Source organism: Cololabis saira, chromosome 11, assembly GCF_033807715.1.
Source record: "Cololabis saira isolate AMF1-May2022 chromosome 11, fColSai1.1, whole genome shotgun sequence".
Classification (NCBI taxonomy): Eukaryota; Metazoa; Chordata; class Actinopteri; order Beloniformes; family Belonidae; genus Cololabis; species Cololabis saira.
Genome location: NC_084597.1, coordinates 31,853,774 through 31,866,166, shown reverse-complemented (window position 1 = coordinate 31,866,166; position 12,393 = coordinate 31,853,774). Strand labels below are relative to the sequence as shown.

The 12,393-nt window shown below is 42.9% G+C and overlaps 1 protein-coding gene across 5 annotated transcripts in view; it reads right to left on the bottom strand.

Moving 5' to 3' along the window:
* Positions 1-12,393, bottom strand: part of LOC133455370 (ankyrin-1-like) — a 105,081-nt gene that overhangs the window by 25,067 nt on the left and 67,621 nt on the right. For all 5 annotated transcript variants that reach the window (XM_061734361.1, XM_061734362.1, XM_061734364.1 and 2 more), the window contains 9 exons: positions 11,944-12,168; positions 11,498-11,652; positions 11,038-11,249; positions 9,908-10,112; positions 7,781-7,877; positions 7,456-7,684; positions 7,161-7,289; positions 4,116-4,235; positions 901-985 (listed from right to left, as the gene is read on the bottom strand). In XM_061734361.1, coding sequence (XP_061590345.1) covers positions 901-985; positions 4,116-4,235; positions 7,161-7,289; positions 7,456-7,684; positions 7,781-7,877; positions 9,908-10,112; positions 11,038-11,249; positions 11,498-11,652; positions 11,944-12,168 — 1,457 coding nt within the window. The remainder of the gene's footprint in view (positions 1-900; positions 986-4,115; positions 4,236-7,160; positions 7,290-7,455; positions 7,685-7,780; positions 7,878-9,907; positions 10,113-11,037; positions 11,250-11,497; positions 11,653-11,943; positions 12,169-12,393) is intronic.

Sequence of the window (12,393 nt, the reverse complement as noted above, 5' to 3'; positions counted from 1 at the left end):
GATGTAAAGCACTTTGGATGCCTGACTGTTGCTGTAAAGGTCTATATTTAAAAAAGATGATATATCAAAACTCACTTGAGTTGCTATTAAAACTTTTAATAGCAATACTTACCTTTTTGCTCTGTTGGAGGGAATAACCAATGCCCACAACATTGTCTTTATCCACATAATCTTCAGAGTTAGGACATCATGTGGACAGGGGAGGTTAGACTTTGGGGTTCATTCAGGTGCTAGACCCACTAACCACAGCAGCATTCAGAAACCATTACAAAGAGACTGAGGTGCAATATAGCAGCGCTGTGCAGTTGATAGACAGAAAAGGCCTTTCCCCTTCACCCCCTGCACATTAGCACCATTTAAACCAATTAGATCACTCTTTATGACTCTGGTCAGTTGCAACAGGCAAATATAAGGGCTCCTCTGTCTAGCTCCACTGCGAGGTCCTGCACATTCTCAGTGCTAAGCTAATGCTAACAGTACCTGCTGCCATGCTAGTGGATATCGCAGTGGAGACACCAGCGCCATGCAAAACCAGTCACAGACGTCATTCACTGATTGACATAGCTACCAGGACACTCAGGATGGAAAAGGCTAACTCGCCAAGTGCCATGGAGCCATTTGGGGTCATCTCTGAGACTACTGCTATTTTATGTTTTTGTTTCACATTCAATTTTATTTCCTGAAACTGCACTGCAAATAACTCTGGGGCATACAGTAGAGCAGTGCATTGCAGTCAAGGCTCAGTCTTTGTGCCATGCGTGCACATGAGACAGATAAGGGTAAATATATAGGGCAGAGTAGGAAGCGGGCTGTGAGCAGAAGGGACAGTGCAACATTCTTTGCCCGTCTCCACTGGGTGTAAAACAGGAGAGGGCTGAAGGTCAGGCAGCAAACACTCACCCACACTGGGCTCATTCAGCCCACTGTAGCGCTCCCTCAGGGCCAGAGGGGTTAAAGTTCTCCTGCGCTCCTCACTTCCGATAACCTAAAAAGAAAAAACAGGTTGAAAAATTACTTTGATAAAAGGCTAATGTAAACTTTACAAAGATTGGACTGTTTGTACGATAAAAGTTACATTACTCCAAGTTTATAATGTGTATCAACTTTTGGTTCATTTTCAAAATCAATGAATCTGATCTGTAGGCAATCCAAGTAAAAGCTTAGAAATGTGAGGTTTGTCGTTCAGGCCAAAAGTTGAAAATTTGAAAAGTGTCGAAAAATGAGAAACTGGCTGTTTTCTACCATTTGAATGGTCCATTTCAAAGACAGGGTTGTTAGCACACTGCTTTATACTCTTTTGGGGATTAGAATTGGTTGAAAAACATAGTACATCCTCTTTTGATTCTGTTTTGCTTTTCTGGTGTGTTTGTGTGTGTGTGTGTGTGTGGAAACATAATACAAAATTACCTGATTTTTCATGAATTTCATTCTTAATATTATCAGACTGCAATCTAGATTAAACAAGCAGCAATATTTAACCTGTTCACCATGCTTTTATTTTTATTTTGACAGACGTGTATTTATTTAACAAATAAATAAAGGTGTAACAACTTGCCCCTGAAATCTTGTGAGTAGTACAGATGCAGTTTTGCAAACCTCTGTCATTCTCCCATGTTCCCTTCATAAGAGCCTTTTAATCGGTCATTCTTCTCCCAGCTGTGTTGTCACAAACTTGAACATTTTACATCTTCATTAAGGCCTGTAGGAGTTTGTGAATAATCTTTCTGACTTTAGTACACCGAAGTCTGAATGATTTGGACCCGGTTTTATAACCTTTTCCGAAGTGATTTTGGAATAGTGTTAACACAGACCTGTGCTAACACTATTCCTTTTTTTTTTTAAACAATTCGTTCACCTGCTGACAATCATTTAACAAAAAAAGAACAGTATAGGATTAAATGGGAAGATTCCGATTTTTGTACAATTGTGATTTAACTAAATCATTAAGTAGGGCCTTTCGTAAGTGCGAAAGCCCTATTGTATCTGTAGGAATTTTTTTTTCCCTGTTTTTTTTTTTTCCTCGTTTTTATTTTTCCGACGAAAGGAGGGCCTTTTTGCCCCCCTAAACATGCCCCAAAAGTCACCAAATTTGGCATGCAAGCCAGGCCTGGCGAAAAATGTGATATTTAATGGTTTGCATTAATGGGCGTGACAAAATGGCTCAACAGCGCCCCCTAGAAACCTTTGTGCCTCAAGACCCACAATGCGGTTTGACGTACATGCACGAAAATAGGTACACACCTGTATCATGTCGCAACTTAACGAAAAGTCTCTTGGCGCCATGGCCAAAACCGAACAGGAAGTCGGCCATTTTGAATGAATCGTGTAATTTTGGCGCAATTTATGCCATTTCTTCGGCAGTTAATGCGGCCCGCACCCAGGTGTGTTATACATCAAAATGTGCGTCTCGATGACGACGACGCACATTACTTTTCTCAGTCAAAAGCGTCACCGTGGCGACGATAGACACCAAAAAGTGTGCCCCCCCCTTCATCTGGTTGGTCCATATTTGATAGTTCCTACTTTCTGCCATAACTTTTGAATGGTTTGACATAAAGAGTCGTGGGTGGTGTCATCGGACTCAGTTTTGAGTCCTTGAACATAATTGGTGCAAATTAGCCCCGCCCCTTCTTCTGATTGGTCGATATTCGATAGTCCCTATTTTCTGCCATAACTTTTCAATGGTTTGACATAGAGAGTCGTGGGTGGTGTCATCGGACTTGGTTTTGACTCCTTCTCCTATCAAATATGGACCAATCAGATGAAGGGGGGGCGCCCCTTTTTGGCGTCTATTGTCGCCACGGTAACGCTTTTGACTGAGAAAACTAATTCGCAGGATTGAGACGCACATTTTGATGTACAGTATAACACACATGGGTGCACATTACGGTTCGGGCGAAGAAGCGGCCGAAGAAATGGCATAAATTTCGCCAAAATTACACGATTAATTAAAAATGGCCGACTTCCTGTTTGGTTTCGGCCATGGCGCCAAGAGACTTTTCTTTAAGTCGAGACATGATACAGGTGTGTACCGATTTTCATTCATGTACGTCAAACCGTATTGTGGGGCTTGAGGCACGAAGTTTTCTAGGGGGCGCTACAGAGCCATATTGCCACGCCCATTAATGCAAACCATTAAATATTTTTCGCCGGGCCTGGCTTGAGTGCAAAATTTGGTGACTTTTGGGGCACGTTTAGGGGGGCAAAAATACCCTCATTTCGTCGGAAAAATTAAAATTAAAAAAAAAATTCCTGGGGGCACGGTGGCGCAGCAGGTAGTGCGGCCGTCTCACAGCAAGAAGGTCCTGGGTTTGATTCCCGCCGGGGACGCTGTGGGTGCTGAAGTGCGTGTTAGTTCCCCCATGACTTCAGTGCCCACACCCTGGGTGGGGTTGGCGAAAGGATCTTTCTGTGTGGAGTTTGCATGTTCTCCCCGTGTTCCCCTGGGTAGCTAATGGGAGCTACCCTCACAAAAACATGCAGCAGTCCTGGGCTATACATGCCCCCTCTGGCCAACCGGGGCGCCAGATGGGGTGGGGAGGATCCGGCCGGAATAACGTGATCCTTCCACGTGCTACGTTCGGCCGGAGAATCCTCACCCTGTCTGGTGAAAAGAAGCGGTCCATCTCTCCTCAGGATAAGAAGGAGACCTGAGCTCAGTGTAGGGCCCTCCTTGGGTTGGCAGAGGGGAACAATGCCAAGGACTGTCTAGGTATGAGCACTGGGTGATGAAATGGGTAAAAAATCGGGGATAAAAAGATATTAAAAAAAAAAAAAAAAAAAAAAAATTCCTACAGATACAATAGGGCTTTCGCACTCTCAGTGCTCGGGCCCTAATTATTCCTTTTGCTCTTTAGAATGAATACTAGTTTTACATCCGGTAAAACACTCTCTAAATGTTTGCCCCTCTCCCCTTGGCTAAAGATTCTGACCTAAATAGCAGCAGAATATGGATCGGTGTTTGCTTAGTTCAATAAAGGCGAGCAAATAAAGCAGGTAGGGCTTCATATTTGAAGAATGTCATAGCCAGACCTCTTCCATTTGAACTGGATGAGGAGTTTCAAGCACAAAACATTTATGTGCAATTGGAAATGTGCCATCATGGAAGTCCTTACCTTGACACAAGGTGGCATGGTTATGTTAAGGTTACACAGTACATGCTGGGAGTCCTCGTACTTGGTACACTTTCGCAGAAAAGACAGAAACCCAGTGGAATCCTTGTTGCTATCTCTGACCTAGCAAAGAGAGATTACAGGAAGAGAAAAATGGGGAGGCAGTGGATGAAGGGTTGTGTATGGAGGAATGAAGAGAAAGATGGATGAGCAGAGGAGTAATCCAAGAGAAAGAAGAAAGTGGCGCACATGAGACGTGGAGCAGAGAAAGAGACAGCAGGAGCAGGTGGAGGAAGAAAAACAGAAAAAAAAAAACAAGTATTAGATTCCTCCATAGTGGCTATACCATGTGGCGCAGTAGCAAGGGACGAGAAGCAGGGGGAAACAGGGTTGGAGGCAGTCCACAGGCAGGCAAGAGGGAGAGATTTACCTGTACATTTTACCTGGACATCTGTCAGACCAGACAGTTACAGAGTGACCGTGAGAGAAAGAAAGAGAGACAGTGAGACAGACACATACAGACAGGCAAGGCCGCGAGATAGGAAGGCAGGCAAAGAAAGTGAGGGAGTCACAGGACATGCAAACCTTTACCCAAGAGACTCAGCAGCTACAGAGGTGGGCTGACTGTGGCATGACTACAAAAAAATCAACAAGCTGATACTGAACAGCCCTGTATGTCACACTGAAAGACACACGTGGATGGAAAGACGCTGGCGGTACTTAAAAGAAACATACAGCACATCACAAGTACGTCACTATGGTCACCGGACAGACACGAACAGGCTTACACACATACAGTTTTAAAGAGTTAGTGAACCTTCAAGATTTATCAGGATTTCTTATTTGTTCACATATACCTCACTTTCATGCGGTTAAGTTGACAAATATTCAGACTATTTTAGCTGCTTACCAAAATGTATTCACACTGCAACTGAATATGGACTCAAAGGGAATATCTTTAATTTGAGTGTTCACAGCTAAACAAAGTTTTGAAATTACGATGTTTTGATACAGAGAAGCTTCTTTTTAAGGACCCAAGTGTGAAGTAAAATAAAAAGTAAGGTTAAAATAACGACCACTTATTTATATGCAGGCCCCTTCCTCTCTTCCGCTCTTCTTTAGCATTGAAATTATTTTCTCCTTCTCTGGTCTTGGAGGGCCACTTTCGTGGGGGGCGGGTGCGCCTGCCCGCGTCGGCGGCCGGGGCGGCTCTGTCTCTCCGGGCAGGCTGGCCCCCTGCCGGGTGGGGGTCGTTGGCCTGAAGGGTGAGGGCCTCCTGGCCGCGTGTCCGGCCTGGACCGGGTGGCCGGGGATTGCCTGGGTCGCGGTCCGCTGCCGCGGGATCCCTGGCTGCTTCTTCCCGCGCCATGGGGGCCCCGCCCGCGGACCCCTCGGCCGCCGCCGAGGGGGGGGCCTCGCAGGCGGTGGGTTGCCTCCCTCCTGCTCCTCCTGCTTCTCCCCTCTGTGGGGTTGCCGGTGGCCTGGGTTCCGGGCTCTTCCGTGTCGGCCTCTGGTCTCGCGGGTGGCGGGGTTGCTCCCCCCCCTCCCCCACTATAGATACACTTCAGGTAGAGCTTTGTTTGGTTTATTACACACACACACACACACACACACACACACACACACACACACACACACACACACACACACACACACACACACACACACACACACACACACACACGCACACGCACGATCATATACATACACACACACACACACACACACACACACACACACACACACATAGCCACTTAGTCACATGCATATACACAGCCACACAAACATATACACACACACACACACACACACACACACACACACACACACACAAGCATGATCATATACATACACACACACACACACACATAGACATACACACTGGCTTGTTCACCTGCATGCTGGCTCTCTAGGTTTTGGGGTTAGGTAGCGGTAGCGGTAGCTTAGCTCAGACTGCGATCAGATCTCAAGATTTAGGTCGATTGCTGTTGTTGTTTTGGTTGGCTCCGTGCCGGTTTCGTGTTTTGTTTGTGGTTTTTTGTTGCAGATTTCCAGTGCTTGACGTGTGTTTCCGTGTGTTCCTGCTTCCTGGATTGGCAGTGGATGTCGTCAACCACCCCCCCCAAAAAAAAAACACTGGGTTTGTATATGTATATTTATGTATGTGTACGCATATGTATATATATTAAATATAGTAATAATGCACTTATATATGCTTTTGGTTTCTCCTACATTTTTTGAGAAGCTGCAACCTTGTCTAAAAACTGCTTTTGAAGAAAATCAGCTCTTTGAAACAAAATTAAATCAAGTTGATGATCTGGAGGTGACGATATTGGGTTCATACTGTCTGCAAACCTAATTTGCATGCTCTGTGCCGTTGTGTTTTTGTCTGTATTTGTCTACAGTTGTTACTTAGACTCAGACACATTTTAGCAAAATCATTGTGTACAATTTCAAAGCATTCATTTTCCCCCAAACTGTATGCACATCATGACAAAACAATTTGTGAAAGAGAAAGGCTACTCTACAATAAAATGAAGTGAAGAAAAGAAAACTGATTAGACAGAAACAATCGTGAATATAAAACAACAATCAAAAAGACTAAGGAAAAAAAATTGAGGTGGTGTGATTTTCTACATGTGCTGAATCTGAAATGGAGAACAGTGAACAAAAATCTTATTTTCTAATAATGATTTGGCAAATGTCTGCCACATTCCTTTAAGGTATATGAAAATATCAGAATAATCTAGTGTGAAAATGTGAATATCATGAATTTGCTGCAGTCTCAAACCGATAGTGAGAACAACTGTTTGTCTAATATGACAGCGAAAAGCAGAATACACACAATTCATGATGTAAACAGGATGTTTGGGTGATCAGTAGGCACCCAGGAGGGAAACTGACTTTCTGCAGAGGATTCTTAACATACTGAAACCAACGAGTTAGAAAGAAAAGAAAGCAAAAAGAAAGAACCCCCTCCCCACAATTCTGAATAACTGTATGGTAATTGACAGAAGCAGGCATATGAACCGTCAGGTGGACACAGACCTTGACTGAGACGGGGAGTCTGTTATCTCTGAAGGCCTGAAAGCTGAAGCTACGAGGCTGCTGAGTGGCCTTCCGGATGGGCACCAGGTTCCCAGAACACTCCAGGTGGAGTGGCATTCCCTCCATGAGCTGTAGACAATGTCACACAATATTAACAGGAATCATTCAGTGTACACCAACAGTCATTTTACGACGTAAGACTGAAATGAGTGAAGAATCACAAAGTCCGCTGGTCTCTTTAACAACTTTGCTCCCGGTGACCATTTCAAACATCCTATCAGTCCCCTCTGCTAACCTCGATATCCCGACTGCGGGCCACTTCTGTGAAATTTTCATGCAACTCCAGAGTTTTGTCCATCTTGTCATCGGTCATGCAGTAACAGCGTAATCGCCCTTCACGCGCTTCGTTCATCTTTGCAAAGACAACAAACTTGGCCATGTATGGAACGGCCATTAGCTCCCTATACAGCAAGTTGGAAAAGGTCACTGCTTCTGCAGTACGTGGACAGTCTGCCAGCCAGAACCTGGATGAGGAGAAGAGAGAAGGTGAACTCTACGTAGCTATGTACAAGAAAGCACTCAGGTAATGAATTTAGCGTAATTGCTGCTGAGGTGCCCACCTTGCAGACACGTTGGTGGTAAAGCTGGCGCAGCTGCTGGCATACATCAGCTTGGTTGTTCCAGTGATGTCCTCCCACTGAGCTGGTGCCGTTCCACCTTAGTCATAAAAAGCATACTAACTGTGTCATTCATTTCCTGATTTCCACACGCATTATTCCGTGACACATCTACAGTATTGCTATTTACAGTACGTAATGGGGTATAACTGGGTATGGGATGGGTGTGCTAAAAAAGCCAAGACCATGTTGAGAGTTTGTAACCTTTGTAAACTTTTCTTTACATTGGAAAGAAACAGCATGTGAACCCATTTGAAATAAGGAGGGTTTATGAATTAATTACCGTATTTTCTGGACCGCTACTTTTTTCCTAGGTTTTGAACCATGCGGCTTATACAAAGGTGCGGCTATTCTGTGGATTTTTCTTCCACCACTAGGGGGAGCGCTAACCGGAATTAGAATAAAAACTAAGACAAAATAAATGCAAAGAAGAATATGCTACTTCTTCTTTAGCAGATAGAAGTAGGTAGAAGCAGATTTCAAACAGATAAATAGATAAATACCGGTTATTTTCTCTTGGTTCTGTCCTGTTTTAATCAGCAAAGTTGCTGCCGTGTTAAAAGACACTGTTAGGAAAGATCTATTTAGGTACAAACATGTACATCATTTACAGTTCAAAATCCTTCTGTACATGTAGTAAATATCTAATCTAACAACATAAATATCTGCGGCTTGCATAGCTTTTTTTTTTAAATAAAAGTGGGTGCGGCTTATATACAGGTGCGGCTTATAGTCCAGAAAATACGGTAGCTATAAAATGTGATATGATCTTCATCTAAGTCACTGTAATAAACAAACACCATGTGCTTAAACTGAAAATACACAAACAATTATAATTTATCATATCTTTATGGAACACGTCCACTAAACACTCACAGTGCTGGATGAAAAACTATGTGAACCTATGGACTTATTACTTCAATGAAAACTAGTTAGAGTTAGTAGTTTTCTACTAGTCGGAGCCCAAACCTTAACCCCACAGGGATGCTCCACTCAACTCCAGTTCATCCACAATGTTGAAGCCAGGGTTCTGATGAGAACTAGGACAGATTTCTTCACTCTCAGACAGCAGGTTTACTTTTGATTCCTGGAGTTTCTAAAAGTAGAGTGGTAGGTAGAGCCTTTAGTTATCAGGCCTCTCCTCTGGAACCATCTGCCACTTTGTGTTTGGGATGCAGATACCCTTTCTACCTTTACGATTAAGATTAAAACCTTCCTTTTTGATAAAACCTGTAGTAAGGGATGACTCAGGTGCCCTGACACATCCCTTACTTATGCCTCTATAGGCCTAGAGTGCCCTGGGACCTCCCACAATGCACCTCTCCTCACCCTGCTGTCCTATACTCTATTAATGACATTACTGTTGTTGTTGTTAACCTGTGTTCCTTCTTCCCAACAGATGTTCTTGGTCTGTTGTTGTTGATGTTCTCTCCTCTTTCCTGTCCTCTCAATCCCCAAAACAGTCAAGGCAGATGGCCGCCCTTCCTCAGTCTGGTTTTGCCAGAGGTTTCTTCCTGTAAAAGGGGAGTTTTTCCTTTCCACGGTCGCCTGATGCTTGCTCAGGATGGGGGATTGCATCAAAGAAAGGTTTTGATGCAATCTGTTGGTTTCCTTAGTGAAGCAATAATCATCATTATTTCATTGGCTTTGCATTAATTGGTGTGCTGTGAAACGAAGTGAACTGTGTTGCTGAGGTGCTTTGAGATTACATTTGTATGATGATTTGTAAATGACATGTAAATTAAGCCTAATTGAATTGAATGCTGTAGAATGACCTCAAAAACCAAAACCAAAATCTTTTCCCTTTAAATATATACTTATGTGGCATAAGTTTTATGTTGGATGCTGTTTCTGAGAGAACCCTCCCATTTACTCAGACTTGGGACTGGTACTGTGAGCTCATCTCAAGCACATTCTGTTTGTCTATTTCTTTTATTTAAGATCATAAAATCGAATTAATGGAAAATCAATACAGAAAAGCTAGTTTATTCCAAAGGGATCATACATGCTTATTCTTCCTGCAGTATTTATTTTTCTTATATACCAACTTCCAAAAGAATCCTGTAGTACCTATGACACTGCAGAGGAGACGCAGGCTGGTGGTATCTCCCTCGCCAGCATCGCGAGGACTCTCCCTCCAGGATGGTGGTAAAGGAATGCGCAGTCCAATTGGACGGTGAAATTTCCGGCGCCGTGGTTCGATGGTCACCACTGGGCTGAAAGTTGCCTGGTTACCAAGCTGCCGAGTCAGCAGCTCATCAGGGATTGGTTGTGCCTGAGGTTTAAGCGATAAGGGAAGAAGTTATTAAGAAGATGCTGAAATTACAGTTTAAAGGACAAAGCTGCAGAAGGCTGAGTGCAGAAAGCATGCAGAAATACAGCATAGCAAGTCCAAAAGAATAGTACATTAGTGAAGAACTGAAACAAATATGAAAACAGAGGAGAAAATGTGCAATAAAATAAGACGTGAAACTCACAGGCATACTCACACATGCAACAAATTCATATTTCACACCTGACCCAACTCAGATCAGTGCATCAGCTTGGTCAGTGTGGCTCACAATTTAAATCAGGGAACTGAGGAGGGATGAATGGCTGAATAAAAGCACAACATAAACAGACCAGCATGAGGCAAAGCAAAACTCAGACCCATGCAAATTTCCTTACATGTTACATCAGACATTGTTAAAAAAAAGATGCACACTGAGGTGATCAAACCAAGAGGAATGAAGAAACCAAAATTAATAAAAATTGCACATTTTTGTTTAAAGATAAATTTACTTTTCTCATATAAAAGCCTTAAAAATATTTAGTCCTAGATATCAAATGACAATAAATTGAAAATATTGATATTCATACTGTATCTACATCTTGTGGTGTGTGGTTTCATTTTTTATGAAGCTGATTTGTTGTTCTGATGACTTAAAAAAAACATCTAAGAGCAAATTGAAAGCTAAGTAATACGCTAAGTAATATGCTAAGTAATACGTAGAATAAATAAAAAATGGGTTTACTGGTAATCTTGATGTGAAAACTCAAATGAAAATTCCTAACAGTAGTTCAGTCAACTAGATTCAAATAAATCAGTGAAAAGTTCTCATTACAAGTAAATCTTCTTGCAGAAAGCAGCACAGCGCATCAATATATTTATAATATATTTATAACTCCTTTCATGCTGTTATTTCTACTTATCTTAATACCTGCAGTCCCAGCCTGACTTTCTTTGTGACAGCTGTATCGGGGAAGATGGCCTCGACGTGAGGCACCAGCTTGCTGGTCAGCCGGCCGCCCTCAGGACCAATGAGCTCGCTCTCCTGCTGAATGCGGGAGACGACAGCGAAATACAGAGGGAAGTCTGTGGAGATTATTCGACGGATTCTCTTCTTTTCCAGCTCTTCTTGACTCTCCAAGTCTACAATGAAGAGAAAGTAAGATTACAAATTGAAAAAAAATGGGAAGAGGTAAGGAGGTAGATAAAAAAGAGGGGGAGGGTAACTGTTACAAAACATCTTGAAAGGAAACATTTTTTCGTGGGTATGAGACAAAGTGCATTTGTATAATGCTAGTGCAACAGCTTTCTTATAAACACCCCCTTCAGGCTCATGAACTCATCTGCTGCAATGTAAAAGCTTATGGAAAGTGACGTTCAATCATGCTGACCTTCATCCATGCCATTCAGAATGGTTTCCAGCACTTCGTCACCATAGCGATTGCGATGTTCCTTCCAGACTGAACCGTTTTCACTGCGGAGGACCACCAGCTCTCGGTCCCCTCGACCCAATGAGGCAAAGTGAGGGATTTCCACTATTACAGGACTATGGAGGACAAAAACAACCTGCATAAGATAGCTTCATCTGTTTACAGGCCTTTACCTCAGTAAGCATGCACAACAACCTTCCATAGTTTAAAGTGAGAGAGTTTCGCTGAAATGAGAGGAAACATCTCTTCGGTGAAGCATACATCTTAATATTGGCTTTTATTTAAAAATACTGCAAATCTTTCGCAAAAAAGTCACTCTCAAACATTACAAAAACTGCAATCAAGAAATATAAAAGTATCAAGTCTTTTTAAATGTCTTGGGTTAATCAAGTACAAGTTTGTCTCACCCAAGGAACTGCATACTGGACGGCCCCAGAGAGATGATCCGACTAGCGAGGCCCTCCCCTTCCACCAGTGGGGGGGGTGTGGTAAGCTTCTGGGGTTTGACAAGACGGCAGGTGATGCGCGTGGGTGCAGCACAGGTGCGAGGAGGGATGATCACCCGCAGACCATGGTGTCTGCTACCTCGCATGGAGCCTCCTCGAGCATCCACCATGAAACTCACCAGGAAGCTGAAAGTCAGATGAGGAAATTACCCTTTTAATGAAAAGTTCATTTGGGTTACCTCAATGCAATTTTAAATTGTTATCGTTGGTTGTCTCATTATGAGCCTAAATCCAGAGATTCTTTTGACTTTTTTCCAGAGTATTCTCATAAAAGACTTGCAGACTTCTTCATTTTTTTCCTTCCTCTATGTTATGCCTGCTGTACTTTGAAATAGATTTGAGTTTTACACT